This window comes from Haliotis cracherodii, unplaced genomic scaffold, assembly GCF_022045235.1.
Source record: "Haliotis cracherodii isolate W230 unplaced genomic scaffold, xgHalCrac1.p SCAF_8, whole genome shotgun sequence".
NCBI lineage: Eukaryota > Metazoa > Mollusca > Gastropoda > Lepetellida > Haliotidae > Haliotis > Haliotis cracherodii.
The window spans coordinates 53,204,886-53,228,005 of NW_027266341.1; the positions used below are offsets into that span (position 1 = coordinate 53,204,886).

Consider the following 23,120-nt stretch of genomic DNA (forward strand, 5'->3'; position numbering starts at 1 on the left):
CCCTTCTATTTGAGTATTGAGAATTAGTTAAAATTAAAGGCATGATGATGACCGTTGAGGAGTGATTTGGAGATAATGTTTGTTTATTATTGAAAGTGAATATAAATGTGTGATATATTGGTGTTCGCCCATGACTAAGTCACACATGCACTTGCTATTACAGATGAGCCAGACACTGTGACACTGGTCGTAAGTATGCTACTGTGGTGAAGGTACTTATGACATTTGCCAACACAGCGCATGATTCGCGGGTAGGGTTGTGTTAATCGTATGCTAACGTTTCAAAGTTTAGGAACGTGTAAAATATCATTCGATATTTAAATGCAATCGTTGCCTGTATAAATTCGTTTTGTGACAATGTGACACAGTGAAATACAGAATCCAATACTGTCTTTTGTAAATGTTCCATAGCAAACAATATTTGAGTACCCTATCAATTGCGTCCTCATTTTCTGTATTTAATGTGCTGTGAACCAGTACTTGTGTTCATCTAGTAAAGTATAAAGTGTTTAACTGCCGGGCAAAAGGAACTATTCACTTGGAAATAGGACTTTACCAAAATATAGTTTTAAACGTTTAATGCTTTGGCCAAATCCAGTTTTCAAGTGTTAACTTTCTTTTGCCCGGCAGTGTAGTCAACACCAACAGAACCCGTAGTAGGAACATGATACATTATAGGATCCCATATGATGTGCAACTATTCGAAAACAGAATAAACTACGAACTGCAAATGGTACTGATGACAACAAACTAATTTCAAAACTCATTTTAGCCATGTTTTACTCTATCTGAACTTCCTAGAACTAGCAATGTATCCAATGTCAACCTGTTTGAATAGGTCACAGCCATCACGTTGACATGTCATGCAGCTCCTGGTAGTTAATCTTTGTTGTAGAAATATCAAATACTCCAGCAAGATAACGTTGTCATTCGAGGCTCCCGTTCTACTGAGCGATTTTAACTTTTCAACACTATACGTAAAAGAAGGGGAATTACGACTGTAGCTCTGAGATCGTTTTGTCGAACGGACCGATCTTTAAGTTAACTTCACTGAAATTGCAATGATGTTGTTCCAGGCGCCACAAGCAACTGTCATTGGAAGTTACCTGCTAAAGGTGAAGGGGTCAGGGGGACTCATCTTTGAGAGAGAGGAACGCCTCACTATAGCCAGGAAGACCATATCAGTGTTCATTCAAACCGACAAGGCCATGTACAAGCCAGGACAGCGAGGTAAGGAGCTCGACTCAAAAGGAACAGCAAGTCAATGGAACAATTATGATTGAATGATCATGTAGCTTTAATGTTAATCTTCCATATTTCGTGATGCAGAACGCTCAGTCGTACCTTCAGCATAGGGACATTCAGGGATATACCATTTACTATTCTGATGTGGAGTGTGGGGTGTGTGGTGGTGGTGGGGTGGGTTTGGGTGGGGTGGGGTGGGTGTTACCGACAGGATATTTTCTCCGTCACTGCTTTTCTGTGATAGAAGGAGCCGGACAGTGTATTTCTCAATCATAACCATTTCTAGGACATCCCGCATGTCCACATAGCTTCTTCTCGTAAACCTGAGGACATCTTTTTATGTAATAGTCCTACCACACCGAATATTCTTGTCACCGCCTGATGAATCACTATTTTATGTAATTCATATTCAAGGATGTATTTATGATTATCTGTTCTTCTTCAAGTTCATTTCAGAGCCTTTGCCGTATACCCTGATATGAAGGTGTACAAGGGCAAAATAGATGTCGACATATATGTGAGTGAACCCAAATATTTATATAGAAAATGATGTAAACTATGTAACTATGGACATGTTCTACATTTTGTCACACACTGCACCATCTAATCCCGACATGCAGTGTGCTGTTCAAAAATGATGTTGCGTACGAACTATGTGTCTTTAATCTGTAAGGGATGGCAGGTTTGACGGTTAACCTGTAAAGCTACGTTGTATAAACGTGGCTTCAGTGCTTTCTTTTGGTAATCCAAAATGACCCCCTACAGTCATTGTGAATTTCGTTACAACATGTACCCATGATTCTGTATTGAATTTATTTTTGATTCCTCTAAAGGATCCACGAAACAACAGAATTCGCCGCTGGGTGTCGCTGCAGGATGTGTCGGGTGTCAACCACAGAGACATATTGCTCAGCGACCAGCCGGTTCTAGGGGACTGGAAGATAGAAGTCACCGTTCCTGAGTTTGTGAGTACAATTCTCGCATTTTAAAGAAATTGCTGTTTTCTGCATCACTAAGTTTGAAATAACTTTTTCTAAAGTTCATGAAGACTCTTCCTGAGTATGAAACAATTAGCTCCTAAGCTAGTGTTGAAATTGTTTAACAGAGGGTTGAGATTGGTGTCGTGGGTCTTTTCTCTGATAATGCTTCAGTTCATATCCTCTGTTTACCACTGATTTGTGGCTTCTAAACTCACTTTATTTCATTTTGCCGTAATCAATATATTCAACCAACAAACATAAATTAGAACTGTATATAGAATGATGCTTTCTTGTCTATGAACCATACGTTAATATGCACATAAAATAGTATGCTCAACTTATTTCGTAACAGGTGGGATTAAACGAAAAGAAAACATTCACAGTCCAACAATATGGTGAGTACGGCTTACGGAGAAGGACACACAATGACATTCTCATGTATAAAAATAAAACTGATCCAGTTATTCACGTACGATCGATGTAATAGTTTGAAGTGATATGTCAACACAATCATAGATACTTCCAGATCCTTTTGTGCACCTGACATCGAAGTCCATGTTTGTATTGATTTCGAAAGTAGAATTGTATACAAACCATACCACAGTTAACAAACTATTGTCTTGTACGTAGAGTTGCCAAAGTTTGAGGTGAAGGTGGAGTTGCCTCCCTTTGCTCTCACGACCAACACCGACCTTTCCGGAACCGTCAAAGCCAAGTACGTATGCAGCAGAGCAACTAGTGTGATATGATTATTGCTGTACTTGAAAAGATAGAACATCCGTTGGTAAAAGTAAATTTTGAGAACAGTAATAAGTGTGATACGTATTAACTATTATTATTCATAATCGGTTCGAAGTACCAAACGTCACTCCATTTGCTTTCAAAACATCTGCACTGATGACCTTGTACCACTGGCTCCAGTAGACAATTACTTAGCAAGTCTAAAGATGAGATAGGAAATGAAGGTTTTTGCAAATAAAGCTTGTTTGGTGCACACGCCATACACATGTGTAAACTTGCCATCCAGCTACACGTATGGAAAAGGAGTCAAGGGCATGGTGGAACTGAGGGTGTTTGTCGGCGCCATCAGGAACTACTGCGGGAACTTCGCAAAATCAGTTCTGAAGACGTTTCCTGTAAGTCATCACATAAGCAATGACCTGCGTACGCTGGTAAAAGTTTGTCAAGTATAGCTGTGTTGGTCAAGTAAATTGTGTTATGTTGGATGTTGCATCAGACTGACCATCGTATGTGAAAATACATCATCATCGCCAGAGAATAGTCAGTCTCGATTATCTGCAGAAACACATTCCATTGGACGCAAAAGGTATAAAAGTGGTGAAAATTATATTAATGGATCACCGAAAGTCAATGATGATACCATGTGTTCGCGAAAAGAATAAGCATGTCCTGCTCTACCGGTAGCACCCGGTAGTGTGTGTGTTTGTTGCTTTACGCAACACAGCGGTACTCCTGCGAAAAGTGATGTTCCTAGACTGTACCCTTTCTGCACAGATTGATGGCAGTGCCCGGTTCTCGGTGTCCATGGGAGAGATCAAGAAGCTGCAGTCGTACCTAAACCAGCAAACGGTGACTGTACTGGCAGAGGTCAAGGAGGACCTAACTGGGAAGACACTCAACGGCTCCTCAAACGTTGTCTACTACACCGACCCCTACAAGATCACCTTTCTGGATTCCAGCCCCAGTAACTTCAAGCCGGGTCTACCTTATAGGGCCTACGTACGTAATTGTTAATATCGTAACGCACAACTCTACAGGACGTACTTATGTAGCTTGCATTACCATAACACACAACTCTACATGGCCCACTTTTGTAGCTAGCATTACCATTACACACAACTCTACATGGCCCACTTTTGTATCAGTCATTACCATAACACACAACTCTACATGGCCCACTTTTGAAGCTAGCATTACCATAACACACAACTCTACATGGCCCACTTTTGAAGCTAGCATTACCATAACACACAACTCTACATGGCCCACTTTTGTAGCTAGCATTACCATAACACACAACTCTACATGGCTCACTTTTGTAGCAAACATTACCATAACACACAACTCTACATGGCCCACTTTGGTAGCTAGCATTACCATAACACACAAATCTACATGGCCCACTTTTGTAGCTAGCATTACCATAACACACAACTCTACATGGCCCACTTTTGTAGCAAGCATTACCATAACACACAAATCTACATGGCCCACTTTTGTAGCTAGCATAACCATAACACACAACTCTACATGGCCCACTTTTGTAGCTAGCATTACCATAACACACAACTCTACATGGCCCACTTTTGTAGCTAGCATTACCATAACACACAACTCTACATGGCCCACTTTTGTAGCTAGCATTACCATAACACACAACTCTACATGCACTCTTATGCAGCTATCAGGAACACAATCTACTAGTTTACGCTATACTATACTTTACTTTATACTACATAAAAATACCTCACAGGGCTTACATATGTAACTATCAACATAACACAATACCCCACAGGACTTACATATGTAACTATCAACATAACACACTGACCTACAGGGCTTACATATGTAACTATCAACATAACACACTACCCTACAGGGCTTACATATGTAACTATCAACATAACACACTAACCTACAGGGCTTACATATGTAACTATCAACATAACACACTAACCTACAGGGCTTATATATGTAACTATCAACATAACACACTACCCTACAGGGCTTACATATATAACTATCGACATAACACATAACCTACAGGGCTTACATATGTAACTATCAACATAACGCAATCCCCTACAGGGCTTACATATGTAACTATCAACATAACACACTACCCTACAGGGCTTACATATGTAACTATCAACATAACGCAATCCCCTACAGGGCTTACATATGTAACTATCGACATAACACATAACCTACAGGGCTTACATATGTAACTATCAACATAACGCAATCCCCTACAGGGCTTACATATATAACTATCGACATAACACATAACCTACAGGGCTTACATATGTAACTATCAACATAACGCAATCCCCTACAGGGCTTACATATGTAACTATCGACATAACACATAACCTACAGGGCTTACATATATAACTATCGACATAACACATAACCTACAGGGCTTACATATGTAACTATCAACATAACACACTACCCTACAGGGCTTACATATGTAACTATCAACATAACGCAATCCCCTACAGGGCTTACATATGTAACTATCAACATAACACACTACCCTACAGGGCTTACATATGTAACTATCGACATAACACACTAACCTACAGGGCTTACATATGTAACTATCAACATAACACACTACCCTACAGGGCTTACATATGTAACTATCAACATAACACACTACCCTACAGGGCGTACATATGTAACTATCAACATAACACACTACCCTACAGGGCTTACATATGTAACTATCAACATAACACACTACCCTACAGGGCTTACATATGTAACTATCAACATAACACACTACCCTACAGGGCTTACATATGTAACTATCGACATAACACACTGCCGTACAGGGCTTACATATGTAACTATCAACATTATACGCTATTTTACATGACGTATATCCGAGTTTATGCAGTATGGACAAACGCCATAGCAAATGTACGGAAAGTTTACATCGGGAAATCAATCCATGTTTCGGATCCCGATCATTGTCCGTTGTGCATGGGTTCCATTCTAAAGTAGCAGATGCGTGGTTAATATCCTCTTTTTTCAAATCTAGGTGAAAGTGACCCAACAAGATGACCGCCCCATCTCTGATACTGCCTCCTCGATCCAGGTGTACACATGCGTCAACTATAGGCGAACGGAGGCCTATCAGGATCGCTATGAGTGCAACGCCTTCACCGGCAGCTACTCCCTGCCTATACTTAACCTCCGGATGCCTGAGAATGGCATTATCCCTCTGGACCTTGATATACCGGACAATACAACAGACGTTAAGATGAGGGTGCGTAAGTCAAAACATATGGACGCTATAGATGCAAATATACAAGCAACTGTCAAACGTCGTTTTCAGTTTCAGCAACATTTTTTTGAAAATCAGCTCTGCTGTGAATAGAAATACGCCATTTAATGACATACAAAACAACGGTAGCATAATAAATTGACGACATGACAATGAAGCGATAAAGTGGCATAATGGATTGACGACCTAGCAATTAAGCAAAGAGGTGGTATAATGAATTAATGACAATCAAAAGAAGTGAGAACGTGGCACAATGAATTCACGACATGACATAATGGATTGACGATATGACAATGAAGCGATGAAGTGGCATAATTGATTGACGACATGAAAATTATGCAACGAGGTGGCACAATGAATTAATGTCAATACAAAGAAGCGGGAAAGTGGCACAGTGAATTCACGACATGACAGGATACATTGACGACATGACAATTAAGCGATGAGATTGCATAATGTATTGACATAGTGAATTGACGATATGACATAAAGAAGAAATTTTATAACTTAAAAAATCATTCTCTTGACAAAGAATCGACTTCATGACTTAAAGAAGCAATGTCATGACTTAATTAAGCAACGGGGTGGAATAATGAACTGACAATATGCCTTATTGAAGCAACATCGGAGCCTAATGATTTGACGTAGTGACATAATGAATCATAGAGGTGGAATAATGAACCGACAATTTGCCTTATTGAAGCAACATCGGAGCCTAATGATTTGACGTAGTGACATAATGAATCATAGAGGTGGAATAATGAACTGACAATATGCCTTATTGAAGCAACATCGGAGCCTAATGATTTGACGTTGTGACATAATGAATCATAGAGGTGGAATAATGAACTGACAATATGCCTTATTGAAGCAACATCGGAGCCTAATGATTTCACGTTGTGACATAATGAATCATAGAGGTGGAATAATGAACTGACAATATGCCTTATTGAAGCAACATCGGAGCCTAATGATTTGACGTTGTGACATAATGAATCATAGAGGTGGAATAATGAACTGACAATATGCCTTATTGAAGCAACATCGGAGCCTAATGATTTGACGTTGTGACATAATGAATCGAAGAGGTGAAATAATGAATTGACGACATGACATAATGAAGCAAAGAGGTTGAACAATGAATCGACGATGTAACATAATGAATCAACATGGTGACCTAAAGTAGCATGGTCATGAAATAATGAAGCAACGAGGTGGCATAATGAAGCGATGCCATGACATAAAGCAACGTCGTGACATATAACACCATGAAACTCTCATGTGACAGAGGGCGGTCGGGTGGCCTCGTGGTTAAAGCGTTCGCTCGTCACGCCGAGGACCCGGGTTCGATTCCCGACATGGGTACAATTTGTGAAGCCCAGTTCTGGTGTCCCACCGCCGTGATATTGCTGGAATATTGCTAAAAAACATACTAATGTAAGCATTAGGAACATTGTAGTGATAGTGATTCCAGTATGGGATTGATCTACATTTGTGTCTCTGTTCCAGGCTTACTACAAGAAAATCCACGCCTCCAAGTATGTGTCCAAGAGTCATTCAAGGAGCGACACCTATGTTCAAGTCAGGCTCCGCACAATGAATCTGAAAGTACGATCTATTAGTGTGAACTTTCATTTCGAAACATGTTAATGATATTAACAAGTTACTCAGAAATCTAATGCGCAAAAATCCTATATACAGAGTTGTTTCCCTTGGCCGTGCGAGGATCTGGTTTCGTGTGTTCAAATACCAGGTTTCGCCGACTATGAACCTTGTATGTCGGTATTATACTGTATATAAGATTTATCACACGTTGCTTTTTCCCCCACATCAAAACAATGTTAAACCAAACTCACTCGTCCATACATTTTATTGCATATAGTTATGGAAATTTATCACATTTTTAATTATCACACAGAGCTCTCGGATGTTGCATTATGACATTTTACTTATGTTTTGCATGATATATACATTTATTATGCTGCAGGCTGGTGACAACGCCGAGTTTGAAATCCAGGCGACATCTCCCCCTGGAAAGGTAGCATACCAGGTAAATATGACCCTTCATACCAGGTACATATGACCCTTTATTCCAGGTAAATATGACCCTTTATGCCAGGTAACTATAACCATTCTTACCAGGTAAATATGACCCTTCATTCAGGTAAATATGACCCTTCATACCAGATAAATATGACCCTTCATACCAGATACATATGACCCTTCATACCAGGTAAATATTACCCTTCATAACAGGTAAATATTACCCCTTATAACAGGTAAACATATTAGTCTATCAGCTGTGCAAAGACACTAAAGATGCCTATTATATGGATGATCCATGCGGCCGCGTCATACAAAATACGTTGAAAGATGGTCTTTGTAGTTACCCTGCCTGGCGCTCGGCATTAAAGTATACTCTGTTTGAGATAGCCCACAAAGGTCCGGACAAACAAAAGTAGCCACACATACATCTGCATGTACGTCACTATGTAAGTGAAATAATCTTGAATGCAACGTTAAGCCCAAATCACCTCATCACAATTTCAGAATTTTAACAAATTGATAGATTTTATATACAGGACAACTTTCAGGAAATTATTTTTCATCTTAATATATCTTTTTTTGTAACCCAACCCATTTACACATCACCTCATCTACACATATCACTGATCCTTTGGTCCGTTACAGATTATGTCGCGTGGGGTTGTGGTGAAGGGTGGAATAGTTCGCCCCATCTCCACCGAAGACAAATCCCTCATTCTCAACGTTCCCGTCCTCGCCACGATGTCTCCCACGGCACACATCCTCGTTAATTTCGTCACACCCGACGGGGAAATCGTTGCTGACTCTATCAGCTTCAACGTGGACGGAGTCTTCGCCAACAAAGTGAGACGATTGTATAATCATTAACACCAGGTGTTCTACACAGATCAGGGCCTGGTAAGGCGATTTTATAATCATTAACACAAGGTGTTCTACACAGATCAGGGCCTGGTAAGACGATTGTATGATCATTTTTTAACACCAGGTGTTCTACACAGATCAGGGCCTGGTAAGACGATTGTATAATCATTAACACCAGGTGTTCGACACAGATCAGGGCCTGGATTCACAAAGCGATCTCTGCACTAAGACTTTCGTGAACACAATATCGTACTTTAACACAGACTTTCCACTGCCGTAACGTAAAGATCGCTTTGTTGAATGAGACCCGGTGTTATGATAGCAAGAATCTTCCTCCATGGGAACTCAGGTTAGAACGGGTCTTCAGCATTTGGTAAGAGTCGACTAAATTGGGGAATGTTCAATAAATAGATCATAGTGGTACGACTTGTGTATGGCAATGCTGCTTTGCGCTGTGTCGTCAGACGAAGTGCAATAAAGAGGGCTTAGTGATGTGACGAGCGTTTGTCAAGGCTGCATCGCGCGGTACAGTCAGAAGAAGTTTAATAAAGAGATATTGGTGCTACAACTGGCGTATGTCAAAACTGTTTTGCGGGGATTGATAAGTACAGATCATGAAACAGATCAAAGTGCTGCGATTAGGGTTGTTGATGCTGCTTTGTGAGTCACGGTCAGTTGCGGTTCAATAGCAGTGTCAAAGCACAAGAGTCACGTTACAGCAGTCACACAAGGTTGTAAGATTATCATAAGCAAACGTCTACCAGGTCAGTGCTTTGTAGTGATGCCCACGAATGATGATCAGCCATTCCTTCATGATTAAATATTGAAGTAAATAAGTCATTGCGTAGTACTACCATAACGATCCTACGATAACGTCATGCGAACGCTACTTTTTGAAGTTTGGAATGTCACGAGTGCTTCAAGTATTTTCTGATACAACATTCGGGACTGTTTTTGAATTATAGGTATTTATCTATTGATAGGTTGGTATCGCCTACAGCACCAAGAAGGCGGAGCCCCACACGGATGTGACAGTCGACATCACGGCGGATCCCCAATCATCTGCCTTCCTTTTGGCAGTTGACCAAAGCGTGCAGCTTCTCAAAACCGGAAATGACATCTCAACAGAGCAGGTATCTTGTTACAGCTTACATGTGTATTGAGTACATTTGGGTCCACTCGGCTTGTTCCGTTAACTGCATAATACCTTGGTCAGCAATGGAGTAGTGGTATTGCATGAATTGACCATAAACTGTGTAACGCCAAATCCTGTCTCATATGACGTGACGGCCGTTTGTGAAGACAGATCATTCTGTGCTTAATAGAAATTAGGTCTTAACTTTGATTGCAAGACAAAAGCAAAGGGAAAACAATTTGATCAATAATGAAAGGTTGACGACTACCCCTGTGTTGTAGTCATGTGATTGTCACATGCACGAAACTACTGCCAATATGGGTTCTTGTAAGTTCTGGCATATTGGACGGAGATGAGCAAAGGGTGTATAGTGGTAGATATGGTCTTCTGCGTGCACATTTTGTGAACACCTGGTGTCATCACTGATTTTTAGTGATCCATTCATAATTTTTTTCACTGCGGACAACATAGACTGATTATTCTCTGGAGTTGTTATACATTATGTATACCATAACACGGAAAGTGTAGTTACAAACCCCAACTGTCCCACGTATAATCATTTTAAAAATGAAGCGATACCCTGACAGTAAGCGACATCGTGACATATAACACCATGAAACAGAGGGCGGTCCGGTAGCCTCGTGGTTAAAGCGTTCGCACCTCAATATGCATTGATTAAATGTGTAACCAAGCCTTAGCCATTTGAATCAGTTTTATTTCTCTCTGTGGATGCCCAGGTGATGAAGGAACTCAGAGAGTATGATTACACCGCCCCAAGCGTTGACTTCTTAAGATGGAGTTTCCCGGTTCCAACATCTGGCACGAGTGCAACAGAAATTTTCCAGGTGAGATCAAGGAGGTCATAGACAGAACTTGTAAGTAGCACATAGGTTATCTCAGTTCTTCAGTACTAGTATGCACGTGGACGCGTTTATAGCATCGGCTCCAAATGCCACAAAAAGGCAATTAGTCCATAAAAGTTGCTTCTCGGGATATGTAAAACATGCACCGTAAATTGTGGAAATAATTTCCAGGAGATCCCATATGGGTTAGTTTGTACCAGATCCTTCTTACATATTGGGTCTGTTAAAGGCCAGATTTGCCCGATTATAAAGTTATGGGTTGTCTTTCCTAACTGCTCGGATTGGCAAAGTCAAAACAAGGGAATTTGGCCAAAGTTTAAGTTTAGCATCAGGTATATTGAATATCTGATAATTCATGATCTGATATCAGTCGAGGAACAATCAAACAATCCCTTGGTGTCTACATTTCACAATTTGTACAATCAAACATGCACTTTCTACGAAGATTTCAAAGAGTTGTTTGATCAAGATTACAATATTGGAGGTCTGAGTAAAGCTTTTAGGATGTTTTATGGTAGACATGTGACAGACATTTCTAAGTCTGACGCTTCAAAAATTATGTCCGATGCAATTCTCTATTTTGACTGGTACCTTATGACATTTGACTCGCCTTGGCATGTGTTTGTGACGGGAGTCAACGGTCGGACATTTTCGCGAACACCTGGTATCATCACTGTTTGCTTTATGAACACATGCTCATGATACGGTCGGAATCGTACAGTGGAATCTGTCTTTGGTAGAGATTTCTGATGAATATGGAACGCGTTTTGCAGTTTTTATTTATTATTAAACTTTGTCGCTTTTACTGCTTCAGAGAAAAAGCCTTGATGTAACTTTGAGGAACATGTCTGCTATACTGTGATGTTGTAGACATGTTATTTCCCTCCAAACTGTGATGTTGCAGATATATTATGTCCTTCCATACTGTGATGTTGTAGATATGTAATTTTCCTCAATACTGTGATGTTGTAGATTATTATGTCCCTCCATACTGTGATGTTGTAGATGTGTAATTTCCCTCCGTACTGTCATGTTGTAGATAAATACTTTCCCTTCATACTGTCATGTTGTAGATATGTAATTTCGCTCCATACTGTGATGTTATAGATATGTAATTTCCTCCATACTGTGATGGTGTAAATGTATTATGTCCCTCCATACTGTCATGTTGTAGATGTATTCTGTGCCTCCAAACTGTGATGGTGTAGATATAATATGCCCCTCCATACTGTGATGTTGTAGATATATTCTGTCCCTTTATACTGTGATGATTTTGATATGATCAACCCCTCCATAATGTGATGTTGTTGGTACGTTTTATCACCGTATATTGGATTTTGTAGATATGATCTTTTCCCTGTATAAATGTGATGTTGCAGAAAGCTGGAGTCGTTGTAATCACTGATGCAAAACTGCCCCGCGCAGAACGCGCACGCTCTTATGGTGGAGGTTATGATTCTCGCCCAATTTCATTATCATCTGGACCTATGGGTGAGGTTTTTGTCGAGTCCTTATTATCCATGTAGAATCTACTTGAACTATTGAACAATACACTTGCCACTTGCAATCAACCCTTCTGCCAATGAAAAAACACTGCCACATAACGGATGAAATGCAGCATGGGATGGAAAGTTAAAATGAATGAAAGGTCGCATGGGATGGATAGTAAGAATGGATGAAAGGTCGCATGCGATGGATAGTAAGAATGGATGAAAGGTCGCATGGGATAGATAGTATGAACGGATGAAAGGTCGCATGGGATGGATAGTATGAACGGATGAAAGGCCGCATGGGATAGATAGTAAGAACGGATGAAAGGCCGCATGTGATGGATAGTAAGAACGGATGAAATGCAGCATGGGATGGATAGTAAGAATGAATGAAAGGTCGCATGGGATAGATAGTAAGAACGGATGAAAGGCAGCATGGGATGGATAGTAAGAACGGATGAAAGGCAGCATGGGATAGATACTTTGAACGGATGAAAGGCAGCATGGGATAGATAGTAAGAACGGATGAAAGGCAGCATGGGATGGATAGTATGAACGGATGAAAGGCAGCATGGGATGGATACTTTGAACGGATGAAAGGCAGCATGGGATAGATAGTAAGAACGGATGAAAGGCAGCATGGGATGGATAGTATGAACGGATGAAAGGCAGCATGGGATGGATAGTATGAACGGATGAAAGGCAGCATGGGATAGATAGTAAGAACGGATGAAAGGCAGCATGGGATGGATACTTTGAACGGATGAAAGGCAGCATGGGATGGATAGTATGAACGGATGAAAGGCAGCATGGGATAGATAGTAAGAACGGATGAAAGGCAGCATGGGATGGATAGTATGAACGGATGAAAGGCAGCATGGGATGGATAGTATGAACGGATGAAAGGCAGCATGGGATGGATAGTATGAACGGATGAAAGGCCGCATGGGATAGATAGTAAGAACGGATGAAAGGCAGCATGGGATGGATAGTAAGAACGGATGAAAGGCAGCATGGGATGGATAGTATGAACGGATGAAAGGCAGCATGGGATGGATAGTATGAACGGATGAAAGGCAGCATGGGATTGATAGTATGAACGGATGAAAGGCCGCATGGGATAGATAGTAAGAACGGATGAAAGGCAGCATGGGATGGATAGTAAGAACGGATGAAAGGCAGCATGGGATGGATACTTTGAACGGATGAAAGGCAGCATGGGATGGATAGTATGAACGGATGAAAGGCAGCATGGGATGGATAGTATGAACGGATGAAAGGCCGCATGGGATAGATAGTAAGAACGGATGAAAGGCAGCATGGGATGGATAGTAAGAACGGATGAAAGGCAGCATGGGATGGATAGTATGAACGGATGAAAGGCAGCATGGGATAGATAGTAAGAACGGATGAAAGGCAGCATGGGATGGATAGTATGAACGGATGAAAGGCAGCATGGGATGGATACTTTGAACGGATGAAAGGCAGCATGGGATGGATACTTTGAACGGATGAAAGGCAGCATGGGATGGATACTTTGAACGGATGAAAGGCCGCATGGGATGGATACTTTGAACGGATGAAAGGCAGCATGGGATGGAAAGTTAAAATGAATGAAAGGTCGCATGGGATGGATAGTAAGAATGGATGAAAGGTCGCATGGGATGGATAGTAAGAACGGATGAAAGCCTGCATGGGATGGATAGTAAGAATGGATGAAAGGTCGCATGGGATGGATAGTAAGAACGGATGAAAGCCCGCATGGGATGGATAGTAAGAATGGATGAAAGGTCGCATGCGATGGATAGTAAGAATGGATGAAAGGTCGCATGGGATAGATAGTATGAACGGATGAAAGGTCGCATGGGATGGATAGTAAGAATGGATGAAAGGTCGCATGGGATGGATAGTAAGAACGGATGAAAGCCCGCATGGGATGGATAGTAAGAATGGATGAAAGGTCGCATGGGATGGATAGTAAGAACGGATGAAAGCCCGCATGGGATGGATAGTAAGAATGGATGAAAGGCAGCATGGGATGGATAGTAAGAACGGATGAAAGCCCGCATGGGATAAATAGTAAGAACGGATGAAAGGTCGCATGGTGTGGAAAGTAAGAACGGATGAAAGCCCGCCAGGGATGGTTAGTAAGAATGGATGAAAGGTCGCACGGTGTGGAAAGTAAGAACGGATGAAAGCGCGCCAGGGATGGTTAGTAAGAATGGATGAAAGGTCGCATGGGATGGATAGTAAGAATGGATGAAAGGTCGCACGGTATGGATAGTAAGAATGGATGAAAGGTTGCATGGGATGGATAGTAAGAATGGATGAAAGGTTGCATGGGTGGATAGTAAGAATGGCTGAAAGGTTGCACAGGACCAATAGTAATAATGGATAAAATGTTAGATGGGAGGAATGGCAAAATTGGGAGAATAGTAACATTGCATGAAATATAACATTCGATGACAGGAAACATATTGAAGAAAAGTTACAAAAGATGAAAATGGACGATGAGCGGCAGTTATATTAATGTGATCATTTCATTAACGGTTACATTCGAGTGATAGTAATTACCTTGAAAAACAGTAACAACAAACCAAGATTAACACAGAAATTAATGTTTTAACAGGGTCACCACAATTTTTTGACAGTCCCCCTGCAGCCCCAAGGTCAATAAATATGGTTGTACCCACTTCCCCTGTTCTGAAGAAGGTAGAGAGAGTAAGAGAGATCTTCCCGGAGACGTGGTTGTGGCTGAATACCACAGTCGGGTGAGTATACTTTCACCGCGAGAACATGACCAGCTGCATTGTGCAGATCTTATCAAGACAGCATGGGGTATAATATACAGAGAATATCTCACGTGTCGTATCATGTTTCTCTCATCCCGTGACGAGTGAAAGGAGATAGTTTCACACATGGAATATCCAATTAAGTATATACTTTTTGTGTAGTTGTCTTCCGGAAAGTGATTTTTTTTTCAATACAAATTTTAAATGTCGAAAAGTAACCTAACTCACAGGGACGTTTCACCACCCCTTGTAATTGTAGTTCCGAGTTTGCAAAATCTTAAGAAATATAAACAAAAGTGATAAGAATTATTTGAAGTCACTAAAATTCTTTATCATACATTTGGATATGATTGGACACAATATCAACTTCAAAAGAATATTCTTGAAAGCTATGAGACCGATGTTGGAAGCGGCGGGATACACGCTGGTCAAGAAACAAAAATGGTGCTTTGCGAAACGAACAGTCTCGACTGACGAGTTACATGATAAATTTACAGTTTTCTAACGAAACATTTTAAAGAACAAAAGGCAAAAAGCTATATTAATTCCATAAATGACCAAATGTCATTATTTTGCCCTGTCAATGGGGAACTAGTTTAAAAAGGAAGTCAACACTTTGTGTACGGGCCAGACACTTACGATAAAGGGGGACAATTGAAGGGCAAGTAGCTCTTGTATGGCAATAGTTCCGGCAAAGTGTTATGTTCACTGCAGTGAAACATCAAGTGTTATGTTCACTTCAATGAAAACATCACTTTTCTCAACTTCAGAAAAACTAATAAACCGGTGTAATGGTGACGAGGTCTTCATCAGAAACAGAGATAACTGGACTAAAATGCAAGGAAACATAAGACATAGGAAGGAAAAGGATTGGTGTCGTTATGATGATATAATGATTGTCGCAAAGATAGCCTGTTTTTGTTTCATTGTGATGCAGACCGGACGGGCGGGCATCGATCCAGACAACTGTCCCTGACACTATTACATCCTGGGTGGCCAGTGCCTTCGCCATCAGCCCACGCTCCGGACTCGGAGTAACACCTACCTCGGCGAAGGTGAACATAAAGCCACAATCTCGTATATTTATTAAACATATGATACCTGTAAGAATCCGCGTCAATTTCTGCGTATTGCCCTTCATGAGGTTATGCTTTGGGTGACCGTCCGTCTTCCATCTTCCTCTCCCGCTAATTCTTTGACTCTAGTTTTGCGTCACATTTAATTTAGGTTCCTCAGATATTATATTTATCGATTCAATATGCCGCTGAATTTATGAGACTTGCATCAATTTCCAACCCATATACACTACACTCGTATACCCATATTTTTTTAAGAGGCCATATGGGTAGACTAGAAGTTACAGTGTTGACACGGGCTCTATACCCCACGTTGGTAAACTATGAGAAACCCGTCCTTGACGTCCCCCGTCGTGATATGCCAAATGGCGTAAAATCAGTCAAATTCGCCCACGTTTGTATTCCTATGTTGCACAGCTTCAAGTGTTCCGGTCCTTCTTCGTCAGTCTGAACCTGCCGCTGTCCGTGGTGCGCGGGGAGCAGGTGGTCCTCCAGGCCAACGTCTTCAACTACCTGCCCTCAGAGCAAGAGGTAGGTCACGGTCTTCATTGATATCAGAAGTGTGGCATGATGCTTCGTACACATTGCTGTCGGGGTGTGAGGTAGCCCAGTGGTTAAAGTGTTCTTGGTAACACTACTGAACATGATTTTGGGGTTCGGTTCACATAATCGAATTTTCGTGTGAAATAATCTTGACTTTTAACCAGTCAAAAATCAACATCAGATGCGACTTTATTGAAACCATTTATAAGTAAAACCTCAAAGCAGGTGTTATTTAATCAAAGTAACACCTTTCGTCTTAAAAAAATTAGAACCCCAAAGCAGGTCTTACTAGGAATGTAAGACCTCCCTGTGTATATTCAAAGTCCCCGGGCTTTCAATTTGATTGAAAGGAGAAAACCCCGCGTAAAACAAAGATGCGACGTCACCGGAGGTTTTTAGTGGTGATTGTATCACATATTACACATGTTTGAGGGCCCACGGACAGGGCAGGATATGCTTATCTGTTTTGCAAACTCCTTATTTACAAATGCTGCATGTATTTCGCTTTTCTAAAAATGTTTGTGGTAAATTTTGGTTGGACAAAATAGTTTCACATGCCAAATCTCCGATAGGTAATTTGAATAACACATACCTAAAATGGGAGAGAATGGACATTTTTATTATATACTTCAGACTGAGTTTTCTGAAGTTGAGAATAGTGATATTTTTATTGCAGTGAACATAACACTTGATTTTTCCCTGCAATGAACATAACACTTTGCCGGAACTATTATCATACAAGAGCTACCTCCCCTTAAATTGTCTTCCTTTATCATAAGTGTCCAGCCCGTACACAAACTGTTGACGTTCTTTTCACGTTAGATCCCCATTGACAAGGCAAAATAATGACAGATGGTCATTTATGGAGTTAATATCATTTCTTGTCGTTTGTTATTCCCTCGAAAATGTTTCGCTATGAACTGTAAATTTTCTCATTTAATTCGTCAGTCGAGACTGTTCGTTTGGCAAAGCGCCAGTTTTGTTACCTGACCAGCGTGTATTCTTTCACTTCCAACAGCGGTCTCCTAGTTTTCAAGAATATTTTTTTTGTTAAAGTTCATTTTGTATAACATCATATCTAAATGTATGATAGAGAGGGTTCGTGACCCTAAATAATTTTTTTATACTTTTCTTGTTTTGTTATATATTTGAACCATCCCTGTGTGATAGGTGGGGAGAATTTACGTTTCAAAATTTTACATTTGTAATGAAATGATTTATTTATCCAGTAGACACTTACACTAAAACTATATAATAAATAGGACATTCCACATATCTCGTGAAATATCATGTATCTCTCATCCCATTACGCCACTCGTGAAAATATTTCCTTTCCCCCGTCACTCGATGAAAGAAACATAATATTTCCCTCGACACATGAAATATCCTCTATTCATTACGATATCTTATCATATTACATGTTCATAGGTTACCGTTGAGCTAAAGAAAAACAGCGGTTTCCAGAGTATCGTTATTGGTTCTGATGGTGAAGAAAACCTGACCTCTAAACCGCAGCTTCAGAGGTATCTAGTCCGCCCAGGTGAAGCCAAAGCTGTGAACTTTCCAATAATTCCCTCAATCATTGGCGATGTCGACATCGAGGTCTCTGCCAGAACCCCAGCAGCAGCTGACGCCGTCAAGAGGCAACTGAGAGTGAAGGTTAGTCCATTAAGGACGTAGAACGACAACGTTACAACGTGTAACGAACTCGGAATATGTTACTACTTCAACAAAATGTCATGATAAATTGAATAATTAATACATTGTGTTTTGCAATTTGCCACATAACCATCAAAGGACAGTTTAAGCTGCGGAGGACATCCCTTTACGGGTCATGTCAGAACGACCTTCCGCGAACTCTGAGCGACCACTGAAAAGGACGAACAAGACGTCGACATCAGCCATTTTAAAAGTAGCTTTCTCGAGCTTCACGGCACTCGTTTCAACCTGGCAACTTCCATTTCAGACTACGCTTGAAAAAATCGATTAAGAATTTGAAAACTGAACAAACGAACATTCCAGAATGTCTAATATATGGTTGAAATTGTATTGCAGTGCTTCCTACATACTGTGCCAAGCCTCCTCCGTTCAAATGATTATCCCAACATAAGCGAGAGATAGACGATAATTTTGACGGAATCAGTCGTACTGGCCGTTAACTGTCGTTTGGAATACCCCGTGTTAACGTTTTCGAGGTTGCATGATTGGAAAACACATTCCGATTGTCACTTTCACGATCTGGTAAGCGACGCTTTGATTGGTCGGAAGAAAGGTCGTTCTGACGCGACCCGTAATTGTATGTCCTCAGATCTTTTGTTTAGCGATAGCGAGAACTAAGGTCTGATTTTAATGAGATTGATGACATGATCAAATATAGCAGCTGGCTAAAAGTAATATTAAAAAAATGTTTTGAACTGAAAGAGAAAATCAACTCTGAGCAAGATTACCCAAGATACACTTATACCATGTAGTTTTGATGTATTTACCTACATGCCGTTATGACATCATTTAGTCATACAAAAATCATCAAGAAGCCTTGGGGGCACATTTTAAACTTTGTCTTTTAACCAAAAGATGGAATATTTATTTCTTAATCCAAAACCCAAATATGACAATTGTCTTAATGATATATTTTTTAATCTTTAATTAATTATGCTGTTGATTGTTTCTTGTCATACGTTGGATTGTAAATAATCCAGTCTGGACAAGACAAGCTACATTTGGCTGTCAATTCTGTCGATACTAAAGATACGCTTAGTGGACCAATTATACCTAAAATCCCGTTTTAAAGTATTCATTCAGCTCTAGCAGGCCAAAAAGTGTCAACAACATTTCCCAAAGAAAATGCCATAGCAACACAGACCGAAGAACAAAGCCATTTAATCGCTTTATTGCTTCATTAAATATCAATGCTTGCATTTCTCAGAAAATGACGGATGACAAAGTAGACACAAGTAATGGATAACATTTTTTTTTCATTTTACTGTAATAGCGACGTTCCGTTATAGATCCTCCGACCGTTGTCAAGCAACGTTGTGTCTACTTTGTACTTTCGCAATATCAATCTCAGATGATATAGACATTGATTGTTTACATAGGCAGAGGGTATCCGCAAAGAACAGAACATCCCTGTTCTCGTTGACCTGACATCAGACAAAACGTTCTCCAAGACGATTAAGGTTTCCTCTCCACCTGGACTTGTCGAGGGGTCTGAAAGAGTTCGGCTCACAGTGACCGGTAAGTTGACACTGATCATATCAGTGACAGTGACTCAGTAGAGTGTAAATTGGTAGTATATGTCTGATAGCTGTTATGTGACAGAGGTATTTCTCGACAATGGGTTGGAAGATCTTGGTTGATAATTTCTGTGTGACAGAGGCATTTCGTGACAGAGTATTGGTAGTACTTGCCTCCAAATTGCTGTGTGACAGAGGTATTTCTTGACAGTGCGTTTGGAGTTCTTGGTTGACAAATGCTATTTCCTGGCATATTATTTACATAAACCTGGTGGTTGTTGGATGATGAAAAGCATGTCTCAATAGGTAATTAATGCCATTGAGTTGAATGATTACAGCTTTGTCACAATGACTTGGACTTGGGTAGTAAAGTAACACTGACTTAGTTTAAAAGTAAAAATATCCTGTGGATACATTGAGAGTTTTACAGGCATGTACAGCCATCCAAAGGATGTGTTAATCAAATGAGCATTGGTTCGTTACACCATGAATCAGTTATTGTCTTTAAAAGGTGACCTGCTTGGCCCAAGCCTTGATGGGATGGAAAACCTCCTGTCCCTGCCAACTGGATGTGGGGAACAGAACATGCTGAAGTTTGCTCCCAATATCTACATCGCCAACTACCTGATGGCTACTAAACATATGACAAGGGAACTGGAGGAGAGGATAAAGTCCTATCTGGAAGTCGGTGAGTTGCATGATGGTTGACTAGAATCAGAAGTTGGTGAGTGTCGTGATGATAGACTAGACTCAGAAGTCGGTGAGTTGCATGATGATTGACAAGAGTCAGACGTTGGTGGGTGTCATGATGATTGACTGGAGTCAGAAGTTGGTTAGTGTCATGATGATTGACTAGACTCAGAAGTAGGTGAGTTGCATGATGATTGACTAGAGTCTGAAGTTGGTGAGTGTCATTATGATTGACTAGAATCAGAAGTTGGTGAGTGTCGTGATGATTGACTAGACTCAGAAGTCGGTGATTTGTATGATGACTGACCAGACTCAGAAGTTGGCGAGTTGCATGATGATTGACTAGATTCAGGTCTTGGTGAGTGGCATGATGATTATCGAGAGTCCGAAGCTGGCGAATGGCATGATGATTGACTAGACTCAGAAGTCGGTAAGTTGCATGAAGATTGACAAGAGTCGGAAGTTGGTGAGTGTCATGATGATTGACTAGACTCAGAAGTTAGAGAGTGTCATGATGATTGTGTGTAATCCAGGAAATGTTCCCCATACACCATTGTACATGACAAACCCTATTCTTTATGATCTCACTGTCATTCAAGATAAGTCCTATTTCTTACATCATGTACATTAACATACACTAAAGGCACTTAACTGCGCAATACACCTGCCCTTCAGTCATGTCACAGCAGAAAACTTTAAGAACTGGCCTTTTCTCTCCTCAGGCTACCAACGTCAACTGTCCTACCAGAGAAGTGACGGGTCATTCAGTACTTTCGGAGAGCGAGACGAGGCCGGAAGCGTGTGGTAAGTGAGAGAGATATGGTGAATCAGTAAGGCTTGCGTGAGTAAGTGATGGTGTTTCAGAACACATGGAAGGGAACTCGTTTCAAGCCAATCATTCTGCGATATAATCCTCTAAACCTGTCGCCATATGCCTATACACTCTGTGATCAGTAGGTGAGTGAGTTGGCGTTAGCGTCGTTTTGAACGGTATTTCATGAATATCAATGATGAGGTGATGTGATGTGAAATGGCGCTTAACGTCGCGTTCGTGATGATTGCACTATTATCCACGTGGACGTCTGTCTGTTTGTACAAGTCCGAACGACTTTTGCCCCAAAAATGTGCATTTAACATGGTTATCCCACTCAGGCACATTATACTGCGAGATAGCCAGTCCTTGTATACACATGCACAAAATTTAAGCGCCACCATATTCATAGTCTCTTGATATCACGTGTGGGAATTAGAAATACGAAATATTATGATGTATGACTGAATTAGGCTTCCATAGTTTCATGAACCCAAATTTGTCCAGATACCACAAGGAAAGCGTGCTTTACGTGTTGCTGCAGTTCCCCTATCCTATAAATAGTAAAATTCAAGTTTCAGACACGTGGTTGCATTTTGCTCCTGTGTGAGATTCCCCTTCCAAAAGAGGTTGAAAATCAGCCATGGTGAGGAGAAAGTTAACGAACGCTGAAAGATGGCAAGTGATAGGCACGAAAAATGCTGGCATGTCATACAGGGCCATTGCAAGACAAATGGGTCGTCATCACAGTGTTATCACTAGTTTGATTGTCAAACATGGTCCAACCAATAATGTCAATGATAGGCAAAGGTCTGGAAGGCCAAGAAAGACTTCTTACAGAGAGGACAGACGTCTTTTCAGGATAGTCAGACGAAATCCATTTGCCACTTCAACAGATTTAAGACTGCAGTGGATTACCCATCAGAGACTCTCGACGATGACCGTAAGGCGTCACCTCAGAGCGGCTGGTTATAACTCCAGAAGACCAGTAAAACGTCCTCAACTGACTGAGAGGCACATGCGGAATCGTCTGATATGGTGTCGTGCCCGTAGTCGATGGAACTTGGCCAACTGGAGAAGGATCCATTGGTCTGACGAGTGTCGAATGCTGCTACGAACTTTTGATGGTCGAATACGTGTTTGGAGGCAACGTAACACTCGTTTTGCACCAAGGAACATCCAGAAGACCTTAGCATGTGGCGGGGGTCTGTCATGATATGGGGGTGTGTTTCCTTCGGCTGCAAACTTCCGCTGGTGACAATGCGTGGAAACCTGAATGGCAAACAATACCAAGATGCCGTTCTTCCTCCAGTGGG

The 23,120-nt window shown here is 40.9% G+C and overlaps 1 protein-coding gene across 1 annotated transcript in view; it reads left to right on the top strand.

Moving 5' to 3' along the window:
- The window catches only part of LOC139449393 (CD109 antigen-like), a 40,423-nt gene that overhangs the window by 7,531 nt on the left and 9,772 nt on the right, over window positions 1-23,120 (top strand). The window contains exons 4-25 of the mRNA XM_071230760.1: window positions 164-189; window positions 1,077-1,230; window positions 1,692-1,762; window positions 2,079-2,210; window positions 2,578-2,620; window positions 2,856-2,940; window positions 3,253-3,361; window positions 3,741-3,965; window positions 6,016-6,243; window positions 7,771-7,869; window positions 8,249-8,311; window positions 8,953-9,150; window positions 10,152-10,301; window positions 11,041-11,148; window positions 12,546-12,657; window positions 15,286-15,427; window positions 16,386-16,503; window positions 16,942-17,055; window positions 18,496-18,726; window positions 20,166-20,304; window positions 20,815-20,991; window positions 21,716-21,797. Of these exons, the coding sequence (XP_071086861.1) occupies window positions 164-189; window positions 1,077-1,230; window positions 1,692-1,762; window positions 2,079-2,210; window positions 2,578-2,620; window positions 2,856-2,940; window positions 3,253-3,361; window positions 3,741-3,965; window positions 6,016-6,243; window positions 7,771-7,869; window positions 8,249-8,311; window positions 8,953-9,150; window positions 10,152-10,301; window positions 11,041-11,148; window positions 12,546-12,657; window positions 15,286-15,427; window positions 16,386-16,503; window positions 16,942-17,055; window positions 18,496-18,726; window positions 20,166-20,304; window positions 20,815-20,991; window positions 21,716-21,797 (2,806 nt within the window). The remainder of the gene's footprint in view (window positions 1-163; window positions 190-1,076; window positions 1,231-1,691; window positions 1,763-2,078; window positions 2,211-2,577; window positions 2,621-2,855; window positions 2,941-3,252; window positions 3,362-3,740; window positions 3,966-6,015; window positions 6,244-7,770; window positions 7,870-8,248; window positions 8,312-8,952; window positions 9,151-10,151; window positions 10,302-11,040; window positions 11,149-12,545; window positions 12,658-15,285; window positions 15,428-16,385; window positions 16,504-16,941; window positions 17,056-18,495; window positions 18,727-20,165; window positions 20,305-20,814; window positions 20,992-21,715; window positions 21,798-23,120) is intronic.